General features: G+C 48.5%; 1 protein-coding gene across 1 annotated transcript in view; it reads right to left on the bottom strand.

The window, feature by feature from the left end:
* Nucleotides 1-21,188, bottom strand: part of anxa6 (annexin A6) — a 154,058-nt gene that overhangs the window by 78,135 nt on the left and 54,735 nt on the right. Inside the window, 3 exon segments of the mRNA XM_038796250.1 lie at nucleotides 555-611; nucleotides 16,294-16,373; nucleotides 17,779-17,869. Of these exon segments, the coding sequence (XP_038652178.1) occupies nucleotides 555-611; nucleotides 16,294-16,373; nucleotides 17,779-17,869 (228 nt within the window).

A 21,188-nucleotide genomic window follows, 5' to 3' on the forward strand; every position in this document is an offset into this window, starting at 1 on the left:
CTCAACCTTCTCGCAGGAGAATTAGCCCGGCTGCTCCAGTCCGTCAGTATAACTGAAGTCCTTCATCCTAGGGTTTGATGTTAGTCAGCTGCACCCCTCCAGCCCCTCTCAAAGGCCTGGGCAACCACGCTGGAGTCGGAATCGAACACAATACTTCAGCTGAGCCCCGGCCAGTGATTGGTTTTGGCATCACTTTTGTACTCTGTGCTTCTGTTAATCAAGCCGATGGTTTCCATTAAAAAAAAACACAGCCTTCTTCACCTGACCTGCCTTTTTCAAATATTTGTGTATGTGCTCTCTATTCCTGGTTTAGAATTTCATTTTTAATTGCCCCTCCACTCTGTTTCTGCCAAAATGCTTCACGTCATCAAGTACCTCCCTGGCTGTCGAGCCCTTTCTAGTCCGAGACAATCGGACCTTCGTTCTAGCATCCGCTACCTCGACAGCGCTGGGGGCAAGCAGTGCGATCGGCGCTGGGCTAACATTCGGCCTGTGCCAGATAGTCAGTCTGGGTTCAGCGCTATTGGGGATGTAGGCCTGTGGACTGGACCTACCTTTGCATCCGCGGCCACCAGATCGTCACTGACAATATCATCCTCCTCTCTGGTTCCCTAGAAAACACAAAGCGGAGGGAACAGAGATGATTTTTTCCCTTTATTTCTTGCGAGTCTATTTGCATCGCAGGCACAAGACGAGGCCCTTCAGCCCCTCAACTCTCTTCTGCCGTTCAATTAGATCATGGCCGATATGCACTCCAGACCCATGTGCCTGATTCTGTTCCATATCCTCAGATACCCTCAACCAAAAAAGGTCAATCCATCAATCGTATATTTTATATGGACAAGAAAAGAAGGAATAAGACATTTGTTTGTGTGGTGGAGAATACAACTTTACTTCACATTTTCCACAGAATTTCACACAGTCGGTCACTCGTACGTGTGTGTGTGTGAGTGTCTGTGTTTGTGTGTGTTGGGGAGGGGGGGATTAGATTTACTAGAAAGGTACCAGGAGGGTGGGGGGGACGAGATGAGCAGCTTCAGTCCCATGGGGCAAATGTGATTGTTCTCCTTGTTCCCCTCAGAACAGTGAAGCTTCAGGGAAGACTTAACAGAGATGTTCAAACTCATTCAGAGCTTTAGTAAAGTAACTGAGGAGATACCGTCTCCAGTGGCAGGGAGGGTTCAGTAAGCAGAAGGCACAGGTTTTAAGGTGCTTTGCAAAAGAAATGAGGCACAGTGATTGGGCGGCACGGTGGCACAGTGGTTAGCACTGCTGCCTCACAGCTCCAGGGACCCGGGTTCAATTCCAGCCGCGGGTGACTGTGCGGAGTTTGCACGTCCTTCCCATGTCTGCATTGGTTTCCTCCGGGTGCTCCGGTTTCCTCCCACAGTCCAAAGACGTGCAGGTTAGGTGGACTGCCCATGATAAAGTGCCCCTTAGTGCCCAAAGATGTGCAGGTTAGGCTGGAGTAATGGGGATAAGGTAGAGGGGAGTGGGCCTAAGTATGGTGCTCTTGCAGAGGGTTGGCACAGAACCCAATGGACAGGTTGGCATCCTCCTGCACTGTAAGGATTCTTATGTTCTAATCTGCTTTATGCAATGAGATGTTGTAATCTGGAAGGCGTTGCCTGAAAGGGCAGTGGAAGAAGATTCAGCAGGAATTTTCAAAAGGGACATTGGGTAAATACTTAAACGGAAAAGATTTTCAGGGTTAAGAACAAAGAGCAGAGGACTGGGACTAATTGAATAGCTGGATCAATGGGTTAGCACAGATAAAATGACCTGAATGGCCTGTGTTATATAATTCCATGAAACGCAAATTGCCCCCACTAAATCACACAGCCTGTTTGGACGGTGACTGTGCAGCCTATGAATTCATAAGTTCATAAGAGATAGGAACAGAATTAGGCCATTTGGCCCATCGAGTCTGCTCCATCATTCGATCATGGCTGATCTCATCCTGGCCCTAACTCGACCGTCCTGCCCATTCTCCATAAAACTTCAACCCATTACATACATAGATACATAGAAGATAGGAGCAGGAGGAGGCCTTTTGGCCCTTCGAGCCTGCTACACCATTTATCACGATCATGGCTGATCATCCAACTCAATAGCCTCATCCCGCTTTCCCCCCATAGCCTTTGATCCCATTCTCCCCAAGTGCTATATCCGGCTGCCTCTTGAATATATTCAATGTTTTAGCATCAACTACTTCCTGTGGTAATGAATTCCATAGGCTCACCACTCTTTGGGTGAAGAAATGTCTCCTTATCTCTGCCCAAAATTGTTTGCCCTAAATCCTTAGACTGTGACCCCTATTTCTGGGCACACCCATCATTGGTAACATCTTCCCTGCATCTACCCTGTCTAGTCCCGTTAAAATGTTATAAGTCTCTATGAGATCCCCTCTCATTCTTCTGAACTCCAGCAAATTAAACATGTCTAACTCCTCCTTAAATGGACTCACAGTCCCACTGCACTCTGGGGTAGCGAATTCCACAGATTCTTTGGGAGAAGTAGTTTCTCCTCATTTTAAATTTGCGACCTCTTATCCTAAGACTATGACCTCTCGTTCTGGATTTCCCCAAAAGAGGAAGCATTCGCTCCACGTCTACTTTATCCATACCTTTTATCATCTTGTATACCTCAGTTAAATCTCCCCTCATTCTTCTAAACTCTGGAGAGTATTGGCCTAAACTGCTAAATGTCTCTTCATACGACAAAACTCTTCATCTCTGGAATCCACCTCGTGAACCTTGCCAGCCAATAGGAGAAATAACCACCTGGGATGGAACCAATCACAATGTTGATTGCCTGAACTGTGCTAAACTCACTTATTTCTGCTGTTGAGAACGCAATTTTATTTCACGTATCTCACAAAATATCACCCCGCTAGTTTCTTTGCGCTGAAGATCTTTCCAAATTCAGAGCACGCTTCAGGTACCTCTCGTGTGGCCAGAGAAGATTTGAACATTTTTGTCAGAGCCTCGCCAATCTCCTACCTTGCCTCCCACCCGGGATACATCTCATCTGGCCCTGGGGGTTTAACCACCTTTAGGCCCGTTTATCCATTTGTAGGCCCATTCCAGGACCAGGGCTGGTTGAGCTCACTCAGCTAAATCGCTGGCTTTTAAAGCAGACCAAGCAGGCCAGCAGCACGGTTCGATTCCCGTACCAGCCTCCCCGGACAGGCGCCGGAATGTGGCGACTAGGGGCTTTTCACAGTAACTTCATTTGAAGCCTACTCGTGACAATAAGCGATTTTCATTTTTCAATTATCTTGAACACCTCTATTGGCTCATCATTTGACGCTCTATATTCAAGGACATCCAGGTATAGTCTGGGACCCCTGTCTTTTTAATTGATTCATTTTAGACTCTGGATCATTCTCAGCTTCCAGCCCAGTTCAGCTGAAGATCAACATTTCATTAGATGTGTTTTACTATTTCACACCGAGGTACAGTTCCATCTACTCCTGACAATAAGCGATTTTCATTTCATTTCATTTAAACCGTTAATACCTCCTCCCTCTCAGTGTTAAGTTGTTTCAGTAAATCACAATGCATTCCCTGATTTCTAGACCTTCTCCTTAGTGAACACAGATGCAAAGTACTCATTTGAAACCTCACCTAAATCTTCAGGTTTCACACTCAAATTGCTACTTTGGTCCCGAATGGGCCCTACTCTTTTCCTGGTTACCCTCCTGCCCTTAATACACTTGTAAAACACCTTTGGATTTTTCCTTTATTTTACCCACCGACTCTTCACTCTCCTAATTTCTTTCTTAAATAACCTCCTGCACTTCCTATATTCTTCTCAGGCTTCTGCTGTTTAGAGCCCTCAGCATCTGCCAAAAGCCTCCCTTTTTTTCCCTCATGGATATCCCTTGACATCCAGGGTTGTCTGGACTTACTGCTCCCCTCTTCACTGTCATGGGAACACATTGGCCCTGTGATCTCACCATCTCCTTTTTCAATGAACCCACGGCTCTGATGTAGATTTTCCTACAAGTGGCTGCTCCCACTTAACTTTGGACAGATCCTGCCTTATTTTATTAAAATTGGCCGGCCCTCAATTAAGAACCTTAATTCTACTGCGTTTTGATCACTGTTTACAAAATACTCCCCACTGAAACTCCATTCTCTTGCCTGGCTTCATTCCCTAAATTTTGATCCAGCGCTGCCCCCCTCCCTTGTAGGACTTTCCACGTATTGGCATCGAAAGCTATCCTTTTTTTTTTAAATAATTTTTATTGAGAAATTTTGATTTTATACAACAATAACGCACCTTAGTAAAATACCGAAAATAACAATAATATTAACAATCATATACATTCGCCCCATCCCATGAACAACCCAGCATTTTAACAACAACGCAAATTAACACACTATAAAGTTACAGAATAAACACTACAATAATGCACCCCCCCCCCCCCCCCCCCGGGTTGCTGCTGCTATTGACCCAGTTACCTATCTCTGAGCCAGGAAGTCCAGAAAAGGCTGCCATCGTTTATAGAACCCTTGTATTGATCCTCTCAGGGCAAATTTGACCTTTTCCAATTTTATAAATCCCGCCATGTCACTGATCCAGGTCTCCACGCTTGGGGGCCTTGCATCCTTCCATTGTAACAGAATCCTTCGACGGGCTACTAGGGACGCAAAGGCCAGGACACCGGCCTCTTTCGCCTCCTGCACTCCCGGCTCCACCCCAACCCCAAAAATCGCGAGTCCCCACCCTGGTTTGACGCTGGATCCAACCACCCTCGACACCGTCCCCGCCACCCCCTTCCAGAATTCTTCCAGTGCTGGGCATGCCCAGAACATATGGGCGTGGTTCGCAGGACTCCCCGAACATCTGGTGCACCTGTCCTCACCCCCGAAGAACCTACTCATCCTAGTCCCGGACATGTGGGCCCGGTGCAGCACCTTAAATTGGATGAGACTAAGCCTCGCACATGAGGAGGAGGAGTTGACTCTCTCCAAGGCCTCCGCCCAAGTCCCATCCTCTATCTGCTCCCCGAGTTCCTCCTCCCATTTAGCCTTCAGCTCCTCCACTGACGACTCCTCCACCTCCTGCATTACCTTATAGATGTCAGACACCTTCCCCTCTCCTACCCACACCCCCGAAAGCACTCTGTCCATCGTCCCCTGCGAGGGCAGCAAAGGGAATCCCTCTACCTGTCGCCTAGCAAACGCCTTTACCTGCAGGTATCTGAACATGTTCCCCTGGGGAAGGCCAAATTTATCTTCCAGTTCCCCCAGGCCCGCAAACCTCCCGCCAATAAACAGGTCCCTCAATTTGCTGATGCCCGCCCTTTGCCATCCCCTGAATCCCCCATCCGTGTTCCCCGGGATGAACCGATGGTTGCCACCCAGTGGAGCCTCCATCGAGCCCCCTGTTTCCCCCCGATGCCGTCTCCACTGTCCACAGGTTCTTAGGGTCGCCGCCACCACCGGGCTCGTGGTAACCCTCTTGGGGGAGTGCCGTTACCATGGCACCCAGGCTTGTACCTCTACATGACGCCATCTCCATTCTTTTCCACGCCGCCCCTCCCCCCTCCATCACCCATTTACGCACCATTGACACATTGGCTGCCCAATAGTACCCCAGAAGGTTGGGCGGCGCCAGCCCGCCTCTATCCCTTCCTCGCTCCAGGAATACCCTCCTCACTCTCGGAGTCCCATGTGCCCACACAAAGCTCAGAATACTGCCGGTCACTCTCCTAAAGAAGGCCCTGGGGATAAATATGGGCAAGCACTGAAATAGGAACAAGAACCTCGGAAGCACTGTCATTTTGACGGACTGCACCCTCCCCGCCAACGACAATGGCAGCATGTCCCACCTCCTGAACTCCTCCATCATCTGATCTACCAGTCTGGTAAAGTTATGCTTGTGGAGAGTCCCCCAGTCCCTGGCCACTTGCACCCCCAGGTACATAGAACATAGAACATAGAACACTACAGCGCAGTACGGGCCCTTCGGCCCTCGATGTTGCGCCGACCTGTGAAACCATCTGAAGCCTATCTGACCTACACTATTCCATTTTCATCCATATGTCTATCCAGTGACCACTTAAATACCCTTAAAGTTGGCGAGTCTACTACTATTGCAGGCAGGGCGTTCCACACCCCTACTACTCTCTGAGTAAAGAAACTGCCTCTGACATCTGTCCTATATCTCTCACCCCTCAATTTAAAGCTATGTCCCCTCGTATTGGTCATCACCATCCGAGGAAAAAGACTCTCACTGTCCACCCTATCTAACCCTCTGACTATCTTATATGTCTCTATTAAGTCACCTCTCAGCCTTCTCCTCTCTAACGAAAACAACTTCAATTCCCTGAGCCTTTCCTCGTAAGACCTTCCCTCCATACCAGGCAACATCCTAGTAAATCTCCTCTGAACCCTTTCCAAAGCTTCCACATCCTTCCTATAATGTGGTGACCAGAACTGCACGCAGTACTCCAGGTGTGGCCGCACCAGAGTTATGTACAGCTGCAGCATGACCTTGTGGTTCCGAAAGGTACCTAAAGCTCTCCCCTGCCCGCCTAAGCGGGAGCCTACCAATTCCTTCCTCCTGGTCTCCAGGGTGCACCACAAACACCTCGCTCTTGCCTAAGTTTAATTTATAACCTGAGAAGGTCCCAAACTCGGCTAGTAACTCCTTCACTCCCGGCATCCCTCCCACCGGGTCCGCCACATACAGTAACGGGTCGTCGGCATACAACGACACCCTATGTTCCTCTCCACCTCGCACCAAGCCTCTCCACCTCTCTGAATCTCTCAATGCCATCGCCAGCGGCTCAATTGCCAGTGCAAACAACAAGGGGGACAAGGGGCAACCCTGCCTGGTCCCTCGGTAAAGCCGGAAGTACTCCGACCTCCTCCTATTCGTGGCCACGCACGCCATCGGGGCCTCATATAGCAGCCTTACCCATCTAATGAACCCTTCACCAAATCCAAACCTCCCCAACACCTCCCATAGGTACCCCTACTCCACTCTATCGAAGGCCTTCTCCGCATCCAGCGCCACCACTATCTCTGCCTCCCCCTCAATCGCCGGCATCATAATGACATTCAACAATCTCCGCACATTCGTGTTCAGCTGCCTTCCCTTCACAAAACCTGTCTGGTCCTCATGCACAACCCCTGGCACACAGTCCTCTATCCTGGTGGCCAGGATTTTTGCCAGCACCTTAGCATCCACGTTGAGGAGAGATATGGGCCTGTATGAACCACACTGCTGGGGGTCCTTGTCCTTCTTTAAAATTAACGAGATCAGCGCCCGTGACATCGTCGGGGGCAAAGTCCCCCCTTCCCACGCTTCGTTGAGTGTCCGCACCAGCAAGGGGCCCACTAGGTCCACGAACTTTTTATAAAATTCCACCGGGAACCCATCCGGCCCCGGTGCCTTCCCTGACTGCATCTGCCCGATCCCCTTAACTAGCTCCTCCAGCTCAATCGGCGCACCCAACCCCTCCACCTTCTCCTCCTGCACCTTCGGGAAAGAAAGCCTGTCAAGGAACCTCTCCATTCCCCTCCTCTCCCCCGTTGGCTCCGACTGGTACAGTTCCCCGAAAAGTCCTTGAAGACCTCATTCACCTCTACCCCCTTCCGCACCACATTCCCACTCTTGTCTCTCACTCCAGCAATCTCCTTAGCCGCATCCCGCTTACGGAGCTGATGAGCCAGCATCCTACTCGCCTTTTCACCATGTTCGTACACTGCCCCTTGTGCCTTCCTCCACTGTGCCTCAGCCTTTCTAATGGTCAGCAAATCAAATTTAGCCTGCAGGCTGCGCCTCTCCCCCAACAGTCCCTCCTCTGGTGCCTCTGCATACCTCCTGTCCACCTCCAGCATCTTTCCCACCAGTCTATCCCTCTCACTCCTCTCGCTCCTCTCCCTGTGTGCCCGGATGGATATCAGCTCCCCACGAATTACTGCCTTCAGGGCTTCCCAGACCATCCCCACCTGAACCTCCCCCGTATCATTCACCTCAAGGTACCCCTCAATACTTGCCCGGACCCTCCTACACACCTCCTCCTCCGCCAACAACCCCACATCCAACCGCCACAACGGACGTTGGTCTCGCACCTCCCCCATTTCCAACTCTATCCAATGCGGAGCGTGGTCAGAGATTGCAATGGCCGAATACTCGGCCTCCTCCACTCTCGGAATCAGTCCCCTACTCACCACGAAGAAATCTATCCGAGAGTAGACCCTATGTACGTGGGAGAAGAAAGAGTACTCGCGTGCCCTCGGCCTCACAAACCTCCATGGATCCACTCCACCCATCTGATCCATAAACCCTCTCAGTACCTTGGCCGCCGCCGGCCTCCTACCCGTCCTAGAGCTGGACCGATCCAGTGAAGGATCCAACACCGTATTAAAGTCCCCCCTATGATCAGACCTCCCGCCTCCAGATCCGGGATCCGTCCCAACATACGCCTCATAAAGCCCGCATCGTCCCAATTTGGGGCATACACACTAGCCAGTACCACCTTCTCTCCTTGTAGCCTGCCCCTAACCATCATATACCTACCCCCCTTATCCGCCACCACCTCCGATGCCTCAAACAACACATTTTTCCCCACCAGAATCGCCACTCCCCGGTACTTCACATCCAACCCAGAGTGGAAAACCTGCCCCACCCATCCCTTCCTCAGGCGGACCTGGTCCGCCACCCTCAGGTGGGTCTCCTGAAGCATTGCCACATCCGCCTTTAGCCCCTTCAGGTGAGCCAGTACCCTTGACCGCTTCACCGGCCCATTCAACCCTCTCACATTCCAGGTGACCAACCGGATCAGAGGGCGTCCCGCCCCCCTCCCCCGTCGGCTAGCCATAGCCCGTCGACTGCCCGCCCCAGGCCAGCGTCCCCTGCTCGACCCCGTCCCCATAGCGACAACCCCTCACCTCTGTCCCCCCAGCCCCCACCAGCTCCTTCTTGACCCTACCAGCAGCAACCCGGTATTCCCCTTTCCCCCCCTCCCTTCCCCCCCAGGCTAGGAACCCTCCCAGCCGCGAACCGCCCTCCATTGTACTTCCGTGGGTCAGCTAACTTCTGCTGACCCCGGAAACTCCCGCCAATAGCCCGACCCCTCCCGAAGTGGGATCATCCCCCAATCTATCCCTCCTCCTGGCACCGCTCCAGCGCGGGGAAGAACCAGTTAAGGCCCCACCTCCCCCGTCACCATCTCCGCCCCCCCAGCCCCGCAGCGCGGGAAACCAGAGGAAAGCCCGCGCTTTCGCACTGCCCCACCACACCCTTCTGACGCAGCTCCCAAATACCAGCCCCACTCCATACCCCCAACCCGACATAGAATACAACATACCCCCCCGACCTTCCCCGCAAGATACACAGCCCAAACAATGCCCCAAGCACAAAAACAAAAACATAGCAGAACAACCCCCCCGTAAATAACCATATCAAAATTGCAAAAGTACTAAAACAAGAAGAAAAAAACAGAAGAAAAAGAGAACACAGCAACAGCCGAATCCAGCACTAATATCTTACAGCCGACCTCGCAACCCCCAACCCCTAGTTCAAGTCCAGTTTCTCCGTCCGCACGAAGGCCCACGCCTCCTCCGGGGAATCGAAATAATGGTCCCTGTCCGAATAAGTTGCCCACAGGCGCGCGGGCTGCAACATTCCGAACTTTATCTTTTTTCTATAAAGCACCTCTTTCGTCCGATTAAATCCGGACCGCCGCTTAGCCACCTCCGCACTCCAGTCCTGGTAGATCCGCACTACCCCATTCTCCCAATTGCTGCTCTTCACCTTCTTGGCCCAGCGCAGCACGCAGTCCCGATCACTGAACCGGTGGAACCTCACCAGCACCGCACGCGGGGGTTCATTCTCCTTAGGCCTCCTGGCCAGTACTCTGTGTGCTCCCTCCAGCTCCAGGGGCAGATGGAGAGACCCGGCCCCCACTAGCGAACCCAGCATTACAGCCACATAGGCTGTCAGGTCCGATCCCTCCAGCCCCTCCGCAAGGCCCAAGATCCGCAGGTTTTTCCGCCTCATGCGGTGATCCAGCTCCTCGAAGCGTTCCTGCCACTTCTTGTGGAGTGCTTCGTGCCCCTCCACCTTACTCACGAGGACCACGGCCTCCTCCTCTCGTTCAATGGCCTGCGTCTGCAACTTCTTGATGGCAACACCCTGGGTGGACTGAATCTCTGACAGCCTTCTGTTTGTTTCCTGCAGAGAGCTCAGTACTTCATCCTTGAATTCTTTAAAGCAGCGCAGGAGATCAGTTTGTTGTTTCTGGGCCCAGAGTCTCCACTCCTCTGGAGCTTTGTCGGTGGCCATCTTGGATCCCTTCCCCCGTTTTTTCTGAGGAGCTGCTGCTGTTTTTTCCACCTTTCCACTCCGAGTTCGAGTCATGGACTGCAGGGAAAGTCGTTCAGCACACCTTCCCCCACCGGGAGACGTCGAAAAATTTCCGTTTTGGGCTCTCAAAAGAGCCGAAAAATCTCTTTAAAACGGGAGCTCCCACATGTGTGGCTTATTGCTGCATAACTGCCACCGGAAGTCATCGAAAGCTATCCTGAATGCATTTTAAGAATTCCGCCTCCTCTAAGCCTTTCACACTTTGGCTATCCCAGATAATATTGGGGAAGTTGACTATTATTACCAGAGTTTTCTTACGACTCTCAGAGATTTGCCGACATCTCTGTCCTATCTCGCTCTGACTGTTTGGGACCTACAATAAACTCCCAGCAGTGTCATCTCACCACGTTCTACCCATATGGGTTAATTTGAGGAACCTACTAAGCTATCATCCCTGAGTGCTGCCGTGATGCACAAATGCTTCACAGCTCCAGGGTCCCAGGTTCGATTCCGGCTTGGGTCACTGTCTGTGTGGAGTCTGCACATCCTCCCCATGTGTGCGTGGGTTTCCTCCGGGTGCTCCGGTTTCCTCCCACAATCCAAAGATGTGCAGGTTAGGTGGATTGGCCATGATAAATTGCCCTTAGTGTCCGAAATTGCCCTTAGTGTTGGGTGGGGTTACTGGGTTATGGGGATTGGGTGGAGGTGTTGATCTTGGGTAGGGTGCTCTTTCCAAGAGCCGGTGCAGACTCGATGGGCCGAATGGCCTCCTTCTGCACTGTAAATTCTATGAAATTCTATGTAATTTCTCCTCCTCTTTTACCTCCCCCTCTGTCACGGATGAAATTTCTATATCCTGGGAGGTCCAGCTTGCAGTCCTGCCCTTCCTTCAACCAAATTTCTGTGATTGTAATAATGTCATAATTCTATGTGCTGATCAACCCCGAGTTCATCAATCTTACCCGTCAGCCTCCATGTATTGAAATAAATGGAGTTTAATTTACCAATCCTCCCATGTGCTTTATCATACCCCTGTCTGCCCTGCCCACTGGACCTGCCTGTATTATCCCCCATATTCAACTCCATCTTCTCACCAACTGTACTGTTACTTTCGATCCCATCCCCCTTCCAAATTAGTTTAAACCCAGCCCAGTATCATGAACAAACATCCCTGCTAGGCTATCTGTCCCCCTCCAATTGAGGAGCAATTCAGGTCAATGATCCCTCCACCCAGGGGAAATGTTTTATCCTGCCTACTCTATCTATGCCCCTCAAAATTTCATTCTTCACAGTCACGTCCCCTCTCTGTCCACTCTGCTCCGAGGAAAACAACCCCAGTCTATCCAATCTCTCCTCCTAACTAACACTCTCCAGCCCGGGTAACATCCTGGTAAATCTCCTCTGCACCGTTTCCGGTTATCACATCCCTCCTATAATGTGGATTCCAGAACTGCACATAATACTCTCGCTGTAGACTAATACAGTTCCAGCATAACCTCCCTGCTCTTAAACTCTATGCCTTGGCTAATAAAGGTAGGTACACCATATGCCTTCTTAACCACTGTATCCACTTGCTCTGCTTCCCTCTGATTCTCTCTGCTTCTCGGGGCCCTGCCGTTTATCATGTATTCCCTTTGCCATGTTTGTCCTGCCCAAGTGCATCACCTCACACTTATCCGGATTGAATTCCATTTGCCACTGATCAGCCCATCTGACCAGCCCGTCTATATCCTCCTGTAATCAAATCTCCTCATTATTTATCACCCCACCAATTGTTGTGTCATCCGCGAACTTACTGATCATCCCTCCTACATTCTAGTCTAAATCATTTATATAAACTACCAACAGCAAGGGCCCCAACACTGCCCCCTGCGGGACCCCACTGGACACAGGCTTCCAGTCAGATAAACACCCCTAGACCATCATCCTCTGCTTCCTGCCACTCAGCCAATTCCTGATCCAATTTGCCAAATATCCTTGGATCCCACGGGCACTTACCTTCGCTGTCTGTCTCCCTTGTGGGACCTTATCAAAAGCTTTGCTGAAGTCTAAGCAGACTGCGCCAAAACCATGTCCCTCATCTACATACCTGGTCACCTCTTTGAAACATTCCATCAAGTTGGTCAGACATGATCTCCCCTTTGGAAAACCATGCCGGCTGTTCCTGATGAATCCCTGCCTTTCCAAATGCAGAGGAATTCTGTCTCTCAGAATTGCTTCCAATAATTCCCCCACCAGTGAGCTTAGACTGACTGGCCTGTTGTTTATCCCTTCCCCACTTATGGTACATTGGCTATCCTCCACTTGCCTGGCTCCAATATCTAAAAAGTACCGCCCCCTCTCTTGTAAGACCTTCGACGTACTGGCTTGAAAAGTTTTCCTGGATGCATTTTAAGAATTCTGCCCCCTCTAAACCCCTCATACCATGGTTGCCACAGTGAATGTTGGGGAAGTTGCCACAGTGAATGTTGGGGACGTTGAAATCCCCCACTATCACTAGCCTATTACTTGAACACATCTCTAAAATCAGCCTAAATATTTGCTCTTCTATTTCTTTTGGACAGTTAGGAGGCCTATAAAACACTCCCAGCAATGTGATTACTTATTTTTGGTTTTTAAGTTCTACCCATAAGGCTTCATTTGAAGAGCCTTCTACGATGTCATCCCTCCTTACTGCTGTAATTGATTCCCTGATCAAAAATGCGACACCCCCCTCCCCCCATCCTTCCCTGCCTCACCTGAAAATCCTATATCCAGGAATATTGAGCTGCCAATCATGCCCCTTTCCCAACCATGTCTCCATGACAGCAAAGATAACACCATATCCCATGTTTTCATTTGTGCCCTCAACTCATCTGCCTTGCTATCAGACTCCCTGCATAAAAATAAATACCATCCAATCTTGCCTTCCCTTGTGATTTAACTGGCCTATACATTCTATGCCTTCCTGACTCACTTGCTGTCTCTTCTAATTTTGGGTGTGCATCTCCCTCTGCTGAACCGTCTCTTAGGATCTCAACCCCTGCCAAATGAGTTCAAGCCCTCCCCGACAGCCCGAGCAAGTCTCCCTGCAAGACCGCTGATCCCATTTTGATCCTGGTGCAAACCGTCCCCCTTGTATAGGTCCCGGCAAAAATGGTCCCAATGTCCCGGAAATCTAAAGCCCTCCCTCCTGCACCATCTCTCCAGCCACGCAGTCATCTGGACGAACCTTCTATTTCTATACTCACGAGCACATGGCACTGGAAGTAATCCAGGGATTACTACCTTCTGGGTCCTGTTTTTAATTTACTTCCTAGCTCCCTAAATCCTGCTGGCAGGACATCATCCCGTTTCCTACCTATATTGTTGGTACCGATATGTACCACGATATCTATTTGCCCCTCCTCCTTCATTATGCCCCAGTGACATCCCTGACCCTGGTACCAGGGAGGCAACATACCATATTGTTATGTATAATGGCGGGGAGGGGGCTTTATAGCCTTTGATGCCAGCGGGACCTTCAGATCCCTTCGATGCTGAACCTCCGCCGGCGGAGAGGTGGACTCAATGGTGAATCTCACCGTCAGTGGTGGGACCAGAAGGCCAACTGCAGGCAGGCCATCTCCCGCCGGTGCGAAACATGCGGGGGACGGGAGGGGGGGGTGGTGCATGGAAAAGAATATGAAGTTGAATTTAGAGAGATACATTTTTGTGCTAAGAAAGGTAAAATGTTCTTTGTTTCATTTCGGTTTTGTTTCTGAACCTTGCTGTTCGAGAGTCTGGATAGCCTCGTCACGGATTGGTTTCAGGCTGTTCGGCTTTGCTTGTATACACACATTCTCAATGAGGTTTTGCAACCCCTGAAGTGAAAAGCGATGGGTTAACAGGGATTGGGAAGGGCAGAGAAAGCCTTCGAGTTGCCAGTGATAGTGATCCAGTGACGCAGGGACAGAAAAAAGGAAATGAAAAAAATGATGGCTTATTGTCACGAGTAGGCTTCAAATTAAGTTACTGTGAAAAGCCCCTAGTCGCCACATTCCAGCGCCTGTTCGGGGTGGCTGGTATGGGAATTGAACCGTGCTGCTGGCCTGCTTTGGTCTGCTTTAAAAGCCCCTAAGAGTAGAGAGAGGGAGAGTTTTAGTTTGTGTGTCAGGGAGAGGAGATGGAGTTTAAGCTCTCTGAGAAGCAAAATTGCACGGCTATTGGGACAATAGTTAACGGAATAATCAGTTGCAGGACTCGGTCAAGTGATCAGTTTAGCGGAGGTGCTACTGGCAGACTGAGTTGAGGGAACTTGTCTGTTTATTCTGCGGCTGAAGAAAGAATGAGTTTAAATTGCGGTTCTTGGGGTATCTCAGATACAGGTTATGAGAGAAGAATCAAGTGAATGCTCAGGAATTCAGTGGAAGGAAATCACAGGACTTTGGGGAGGCCACATTTGGAATACTGCGTGCAGTTCTGGTCGCCACATTACCAGAAGGATGTGGATGCTTTAGAGAGGGTGCAGAGGAGGTTCACCAGGATGTTGCCTGGTATGGAGGGTGCTAGCTATGAAGAAAGGTTGAGTAGATTAGGATTGTTTTCATTGGAAAGACGGAGGTTGAGGGGGGACCTGATTGAGGTCTACAAAATTATGAGAGGTATGGACAGGGTGGATAGCAACAAGCTTTTCCCAAGAGTGGGGGTGCCAATTACACGGGGTCACGATTTCAAGGTGAGAGGGGGAAAGTTTAAGGGAGATGTGCGTGGAAAGATTTTTACGCAGAGGGTGGTGGGTGCCTGGAACGCTTTGCCAGCGGAAGTGGTTGAGACGAGCACGACAGCATCATTTATTTTCATAGAATTTACAGTGCAGAAGGAGGCCATTCAGCCCATCGAGTCTGCACCGGCTCTTGGAAAGAGCACCCCACCCAAGGTCAACATCTCCACCCTATCCCGATAACCCAGTATCCCCACCCAACACTAAGGGCAATTTTGGACACTAAGGGCAATTTATCAAGGCCAATCCACCTAACCTGCACATCTTTGGACTGTGGGAGGAAACCGGAGCACCCGGAGGAAACCCACGCACACACGGGGAGGATGTGCAGACTCCGCACAGACAGTGACCCAAGCCGGAATCGAACCTGGGACCCTGGAGCTGTGAAGCAATTATGCTATCCACAATGCTACCGTGCTGCCACTAAGATGCATCTAGACAGATATATGAACGGGCGGGGAACAGAGGGAAGTAGATCCTTGGAAAATAGGCGACAAGTTTAGAGGACTGGATCGGCGCAGGCTGGGAGGGCCGAAGGGTCTGTTCCTGTGCTGTAATTTTCTTTGTTCTTTGTTCTATTTCTAACTTTGCCAGTCCAAGCAAGAAGCTTTTGCGTCAAGCTGGTGGCAACTCTTCACTGGTTTGTGTGTCTGTAAAGATATTGCTGAGTTAAAGGAATGTAGGGAATTTGAATTGCCTTCTTGTGTTTGCATGGATATCTTTGCAAACATTTTGTTCACCCGAATGTTTTCCCAGGACTCAAAGGTTTTTGATGAGAGATCAGACAATCTAGGTTTTTAATGCCACGGAGAATTGAAGGTTAAGGGGTGATTGGATTTTGGAGTTTTCAGGATTTTGAACGGAATTGATGGAATGGAGTGGAGAGAGAAACCCTTTTCTGATGGCGTGGGGGTGCCTAGGACAAGGGGGAATAACGTTACAATCAGAGGCAGGCCATCCAGAAGGTTAGAAACATTTCTCTACGCAAAGTGATGTTGAAGTTGTGAATGCTCAATGAATAATTTTGTACCTGAAGTTGGTAAAAATTCAAGGATAGTTAGAGATATGGAACCAATGGAGTTCAGCTGCAGATCAACCATGATCCTAACGAATGGTGGAATACGTTCAAGGGGTTGAATGATCTCTTGCTGCTTCTATATTCATGCAATATGGTGTGTTTTGAGTACCTCATTCTTACACAGAATCAACAGTGCTGTATTTACCTGCAGGAGAACCACCAACATCTTTTTGAAGTGTCCAGATGTGTCACCAACAATATCAGTTTCCAAATCTGACTCATATACTGTGGATGACAGAAAGAGGTTAAACATCACTGGACACAAGGGAGGGACTAACTATCCCAAATGTTTTCACTATCAGGCCACGAACCAAGGACATAAGAACAAAACAACCACTAATAAATCCAACTGGGAATTCCGAAAAACCTTCTTTAGCTTAAGCGCGACAAGAATGTGTTATATTCAAGAAGGCCACTTGGTGAAATCAATCCTTACTCAACCTAACATTTATTTACAGAGTGAAACGTCACAAGCATAGAATTCCTAATTGGACTAATCCATTTTCAGTGAACGCCTCTTATATCTGGTCAAGTGAAAGCCCAATTAAATAATTAAACTGAACTGATGGATATACAATGAACCAAATGTTGAACTTGCTACAAGGAGCGGTGGATTGGAATAGCGTAGCTGCGTTTAATGGAAAGATAAACAAACACATAAGGGGTAAAAGGATGGGGTTGAATAAAGAGGGGTTGGGAAGAGGCTTGTGTGGAACATAAAGACCAACATGGACATTAAGGGTTGAATGGCCTGTTTCTGGGCTGTGCATTCTATAGAAGGTATTGGGCTATTGGAAGTGAGTGGAATGATGGGCTACTAGGCTGGGATCAATCACCCGAGGGAGTCCAAGATAAATTTTCCAGAGTATTTTATGCACCTCATTGATCCAGAGTTTTCTCACTCTGTTTTCTTTGCCTCCCCTGGGAGGTTACGAAGAGGTGGAGGGAGGCGTCCAGCCTCGATTCTCTGACAATTGTGGAGTGTGGGGAAAGACATTGAGGGAGCAGGTCATTTCCTGCCCGCCATTGTAGTTTTAGGTTCCCTCCAACAAGGAGCCGCCAATGGGCTGAATGGTCTCCATCTGGTTGTAACACCATTACATAGGCTTCGGAGGAGATCGGACATCCATGGAATTGTACCCAGCATGAGCCCGGGGGAGGGGTGTAAACTCAGCAACAACCCGTATCTGACACAGTTAATCACTTCGAGGCACTTCTGAGCAACATGATCAAACGAAATCCGGCTCTGAACTATATGAGGAGATCGATGGACAGGCGAGTAAAAATTTGGTCAAAGAGGTTGATTTTGAGGAGCATTTTAAAGAAGGATAGAGAGGAAGAGAGATTGAAGAAGAAAGTCCCAGAGCTTAGGGGGAAAGTGTCTGAAGTCATGGTTGCTGGTGTAATTGGAGTAATCAAAATGGGGGATGTGCCAGAGACCAGAATTCAATGAGTGTAGACATCCCAGAGGGTTGTGGGGCTGGAGGAGGTTAAGGAGATAGTGAGGGATTTGAGACAACAATGGGAATTTAAAATTGAGGTGCAGCTTCTCTGGGAACCTGTGAGGGTCATAGACACAGTTTTGGATATGGATGAGCTCAGGCTTTTGAAATCAGAGAGTATTAACTACCTTCATTATAAGCCTTAGTCAGCTCGTGAATCTGCTTATTGTTTCTGGATGCAAGGATTTCAATCACACAGTTCTCATCAGTTCCAAGTCCCTGTTAAAGGAAAGAGACACATTCAAATAAGAACAGAAGAACTAGGAGCAGGAGTAGGCCATCTGGCCCTTCGAGTCTACTCCGCCATTCAATGAGATCATGGCTGATCTTTTGTGGACCCAGCTCCACTTTCCGGCCCGAACACCATAACCCTTAATCCCTTTATTCTTCAAAAAACTATCTATCTTTATCTTAAAAACAATTAATGAAGGAGCCTCAACTGCTTCACTGGGCAAGGAATTCCATAGATTCACAACTCTTTGTGTGAAGAAGTTCCTCCTAAACTCAGTGCTAAATCTACCTCCCCTTATTTTGAGGCTATGCCCCCTTGTTCAGCTTTCACCCGCCAGTGGAAACAACCTGCCCGCATCTATCCTATCTATTCCCTTCATAATTTTATATGTTTCTGTAAGATCCCCCCCGCATCCTTCTAAATTCCAACGAGTACAGTCCCAGTCTACTCAACCTCTCCTCGTAATCCAACCCCTTCAGCTCTGGGATTAACCTAGTGAATCTCCTTTGCACACCCTCCAGCGCCAGTACGTCCTTTCTCAGGTAAGGAGACCAAAACTGAACACAATACTCCAGGGGTGGCCTCACTAACACCTTATACAATTGCAGCATAACCTCCCTCGTCTTAAACTCAATCCCTCTAGCAATTAAGGACAAAATTCCATTTGCTTTCTTAATCACCTGTTGCACCTGTAAACCAACTTTTTGCGACTCATGCACTAGCACACCCAGGTCTCTCTGCACAGCAGCATGTTTTAATATTTTATCATTTAAATAATAATCCCTTTTGCTGTTATTCATACCAAAATGGAGAACCTCACATTTGTCAATATTGTATTCCATCTGCCAGACTCATAGCCCATTCACTTAACCTATCCAAATCCCTCCGCAGACTTCCAGTATCCTCTGCGCTTTTCGCTTTACCACTCATCTTAGTGTCATCTGCAAACTTGGACACATTGCCCTTGGTCCCCAACTCCAAATCATCTATGTAAATTGTGAACAATTGTGGGCCCAACACGGGTCCCTGAGGGACACCACTAGCTACTGATTGCCAACCAGAGAAACACCCATTCACCCCCACTCTTTGCTTTCTATAAATTAACCAATCCTCTATCCATGCTACTACTTTACCCTTAATGCCATGCACCTTTATCTTATGCAGCAACCTTTTGTGTGGCACCTTGTCAAAAGCTTTCTGGAAATCCAGATATACCACATCCATTAGCTCCCTGTTATCTACTGCACTGGTAATGTCCTCAAAAAATTCCACTAAATTAGTTAGGCATGACCTGCCCTTTATGAACCCATGCTAAGTCAGCCCAATGGGATAATTTCCATCCAGATGCCTCGCTATTTCTTCCTTGATGATAGATTCCAGCATCTTCCATATGACCGAAGTTAAGCTAACTGGCCTATAATTACCCGCTTTCTGCCTACCTCTCTTTTTAAACAGTGGTGTCACGTTTGCTAATTTCCAATCCACCGGGACCACCCCAGAGTCTAGTGAATTTTGGTAAATTATCACTAATGCATTTGCAATTTCCCTAGCCATCTCTTTTAGCACTCTGGGATGCATTCCATCAAGGCCAGGAGACTTGTCTAACTTTAGCCCCATTAGCTTGCCCATCACTATCTCCTTAGTGATAACAATCATCTCAAGGTCCTCACCTGTCATAGCCTCATTTCCATCAGTCACCGGCATGTTATTTGTGTCTTCCACTGTGAAGACCGACCCAAAAAACCTGTTCAGTTCCTCAGCCATTTCCTCATCTCCCATTATTAAACTTCCCTTCTCATCCTCTAAAGGACCAATATTTACCTTAGCCACTCTTTTGTTTTATATATTTGTAGAAACTTTTACGATCTGTCTTATATTCTGAGCAAGTTTATTCTCATAATCTATCTTACTCTTCTTTATAGCTTTTTCAGTAGCTTTCTGTTTCCCCTTAAAGATTTCTCAGTCCTCTAGTCTCCCACTAATCTTTGCCACTTTGTATGCTTCTTCCTTCAATTTGATACTCTCCCTTATTTCCTTAAATATCCACGGTCGATTTTCCCTCTTTCTACCATCCTTCCTTTTTGTTGGTATAAACCTTTGCTGGGCACTATGAAAAATCGCTTGGAAGGTTCTCCACTGTTCCTCAACTGTTCCACCATAAAGTCTTTGCTCCCTGTATACCTTAGATAGCTCTTCTCTCATCTCATTGTGATCTACTTTGTTTAAGCACAAAACACTAGTGTTTGATTTTACCTTCTCACCCTCCATCTGTATTTTAAATTCCACCATATTGTGATCGCTCCTTCCAAGAGGATCCCTAACTATGAGATCATTAATCAATCCTATCTCATTACACAGGACCAGATCTAGGACCTCTTGTTCCCTCATAGGTTCCATTACATACTGTTCTAGGAAAGTATCGCGGATACATTCTATAAACTCCTCCTCAAGGCTGCCTTGACCGACCTGGTTAAACCAATCGACATGTAGATTAAAATCCCCCATCATAACTGCTGTACCATTTCTACATGCATCCGTTATTTCTTTGTCTGTTACCTGCCCCACCATAATAATGTTACTATTTGGTGGCCTATAGACTACTCCTATCAACGACTTTTTCGCCTTACTGTTCCTGATTTCCATCCAAATGGATTCAACCTTATCCTCCACAGCACCGATGTCATCCCTTATTATTGCCCGGATGTCATCCTTAAATAACAGAGCTACACCACCTCCCTTCTGAATAGTTCGATATCCTTGAATATTTAAAATCAATGGATTGGACACCTTACCCAGTCCATGGCCTAGCCATTTAGACCAATGGGTTCCAGGTTCAATTGCCAATTCAACATGTTTTTCTACACAGCGGCCACAGAGGATTGAAATGAAATGAAAATGAAATGAAAATCGCTTATTGTCACGAGTAGGCTTCAATGAAGTTACTGTGAAAAGCCCCTAGTCGCCACATTCCGGCGCCTGTCCAGGGAGGCTGGTACGGGGATTCTGCTTCCGCATGAGAGAGTGGCTGTACCTACACCACACGGACTGCAGTGGTTCAAAAAGGCAGCTAACCACCACCTTGTCAAGGACAATTAGGGATATTGACCGAGCCAGTGCACCCACTTTTCATGCATGAATTCCGAAAAATAACATGTTTTGGGACATTCTGAACTGATGTAAGATGCCATTGAAATGCCGTGTCCGTCTTTGTACGTTTATCAGAACACAATCAGGAATCATACTGACCGCTCAACAGCTGATGGTGGCCTCACTACTGACCCTCTGAGGGCAGGGCGCCACCTTAGT

The sequence above is a fragment of the Scyliorhinus canicula genome, chromosome 4 (assembly GCF_902713615.1).
Source record: "Scyliorhinus canicula chromosome 4, sScyCan1.1, whole genome shotgun sequence".
Classification (NCBI taxonomy): domain Eukaryota; kingdom Metazoa; phylum Chordata; class Chondrichthyes; order Carcharhiniformes; family Scyliorhinidae; genus Scyliorhinus; species Scyliorhinus canicula.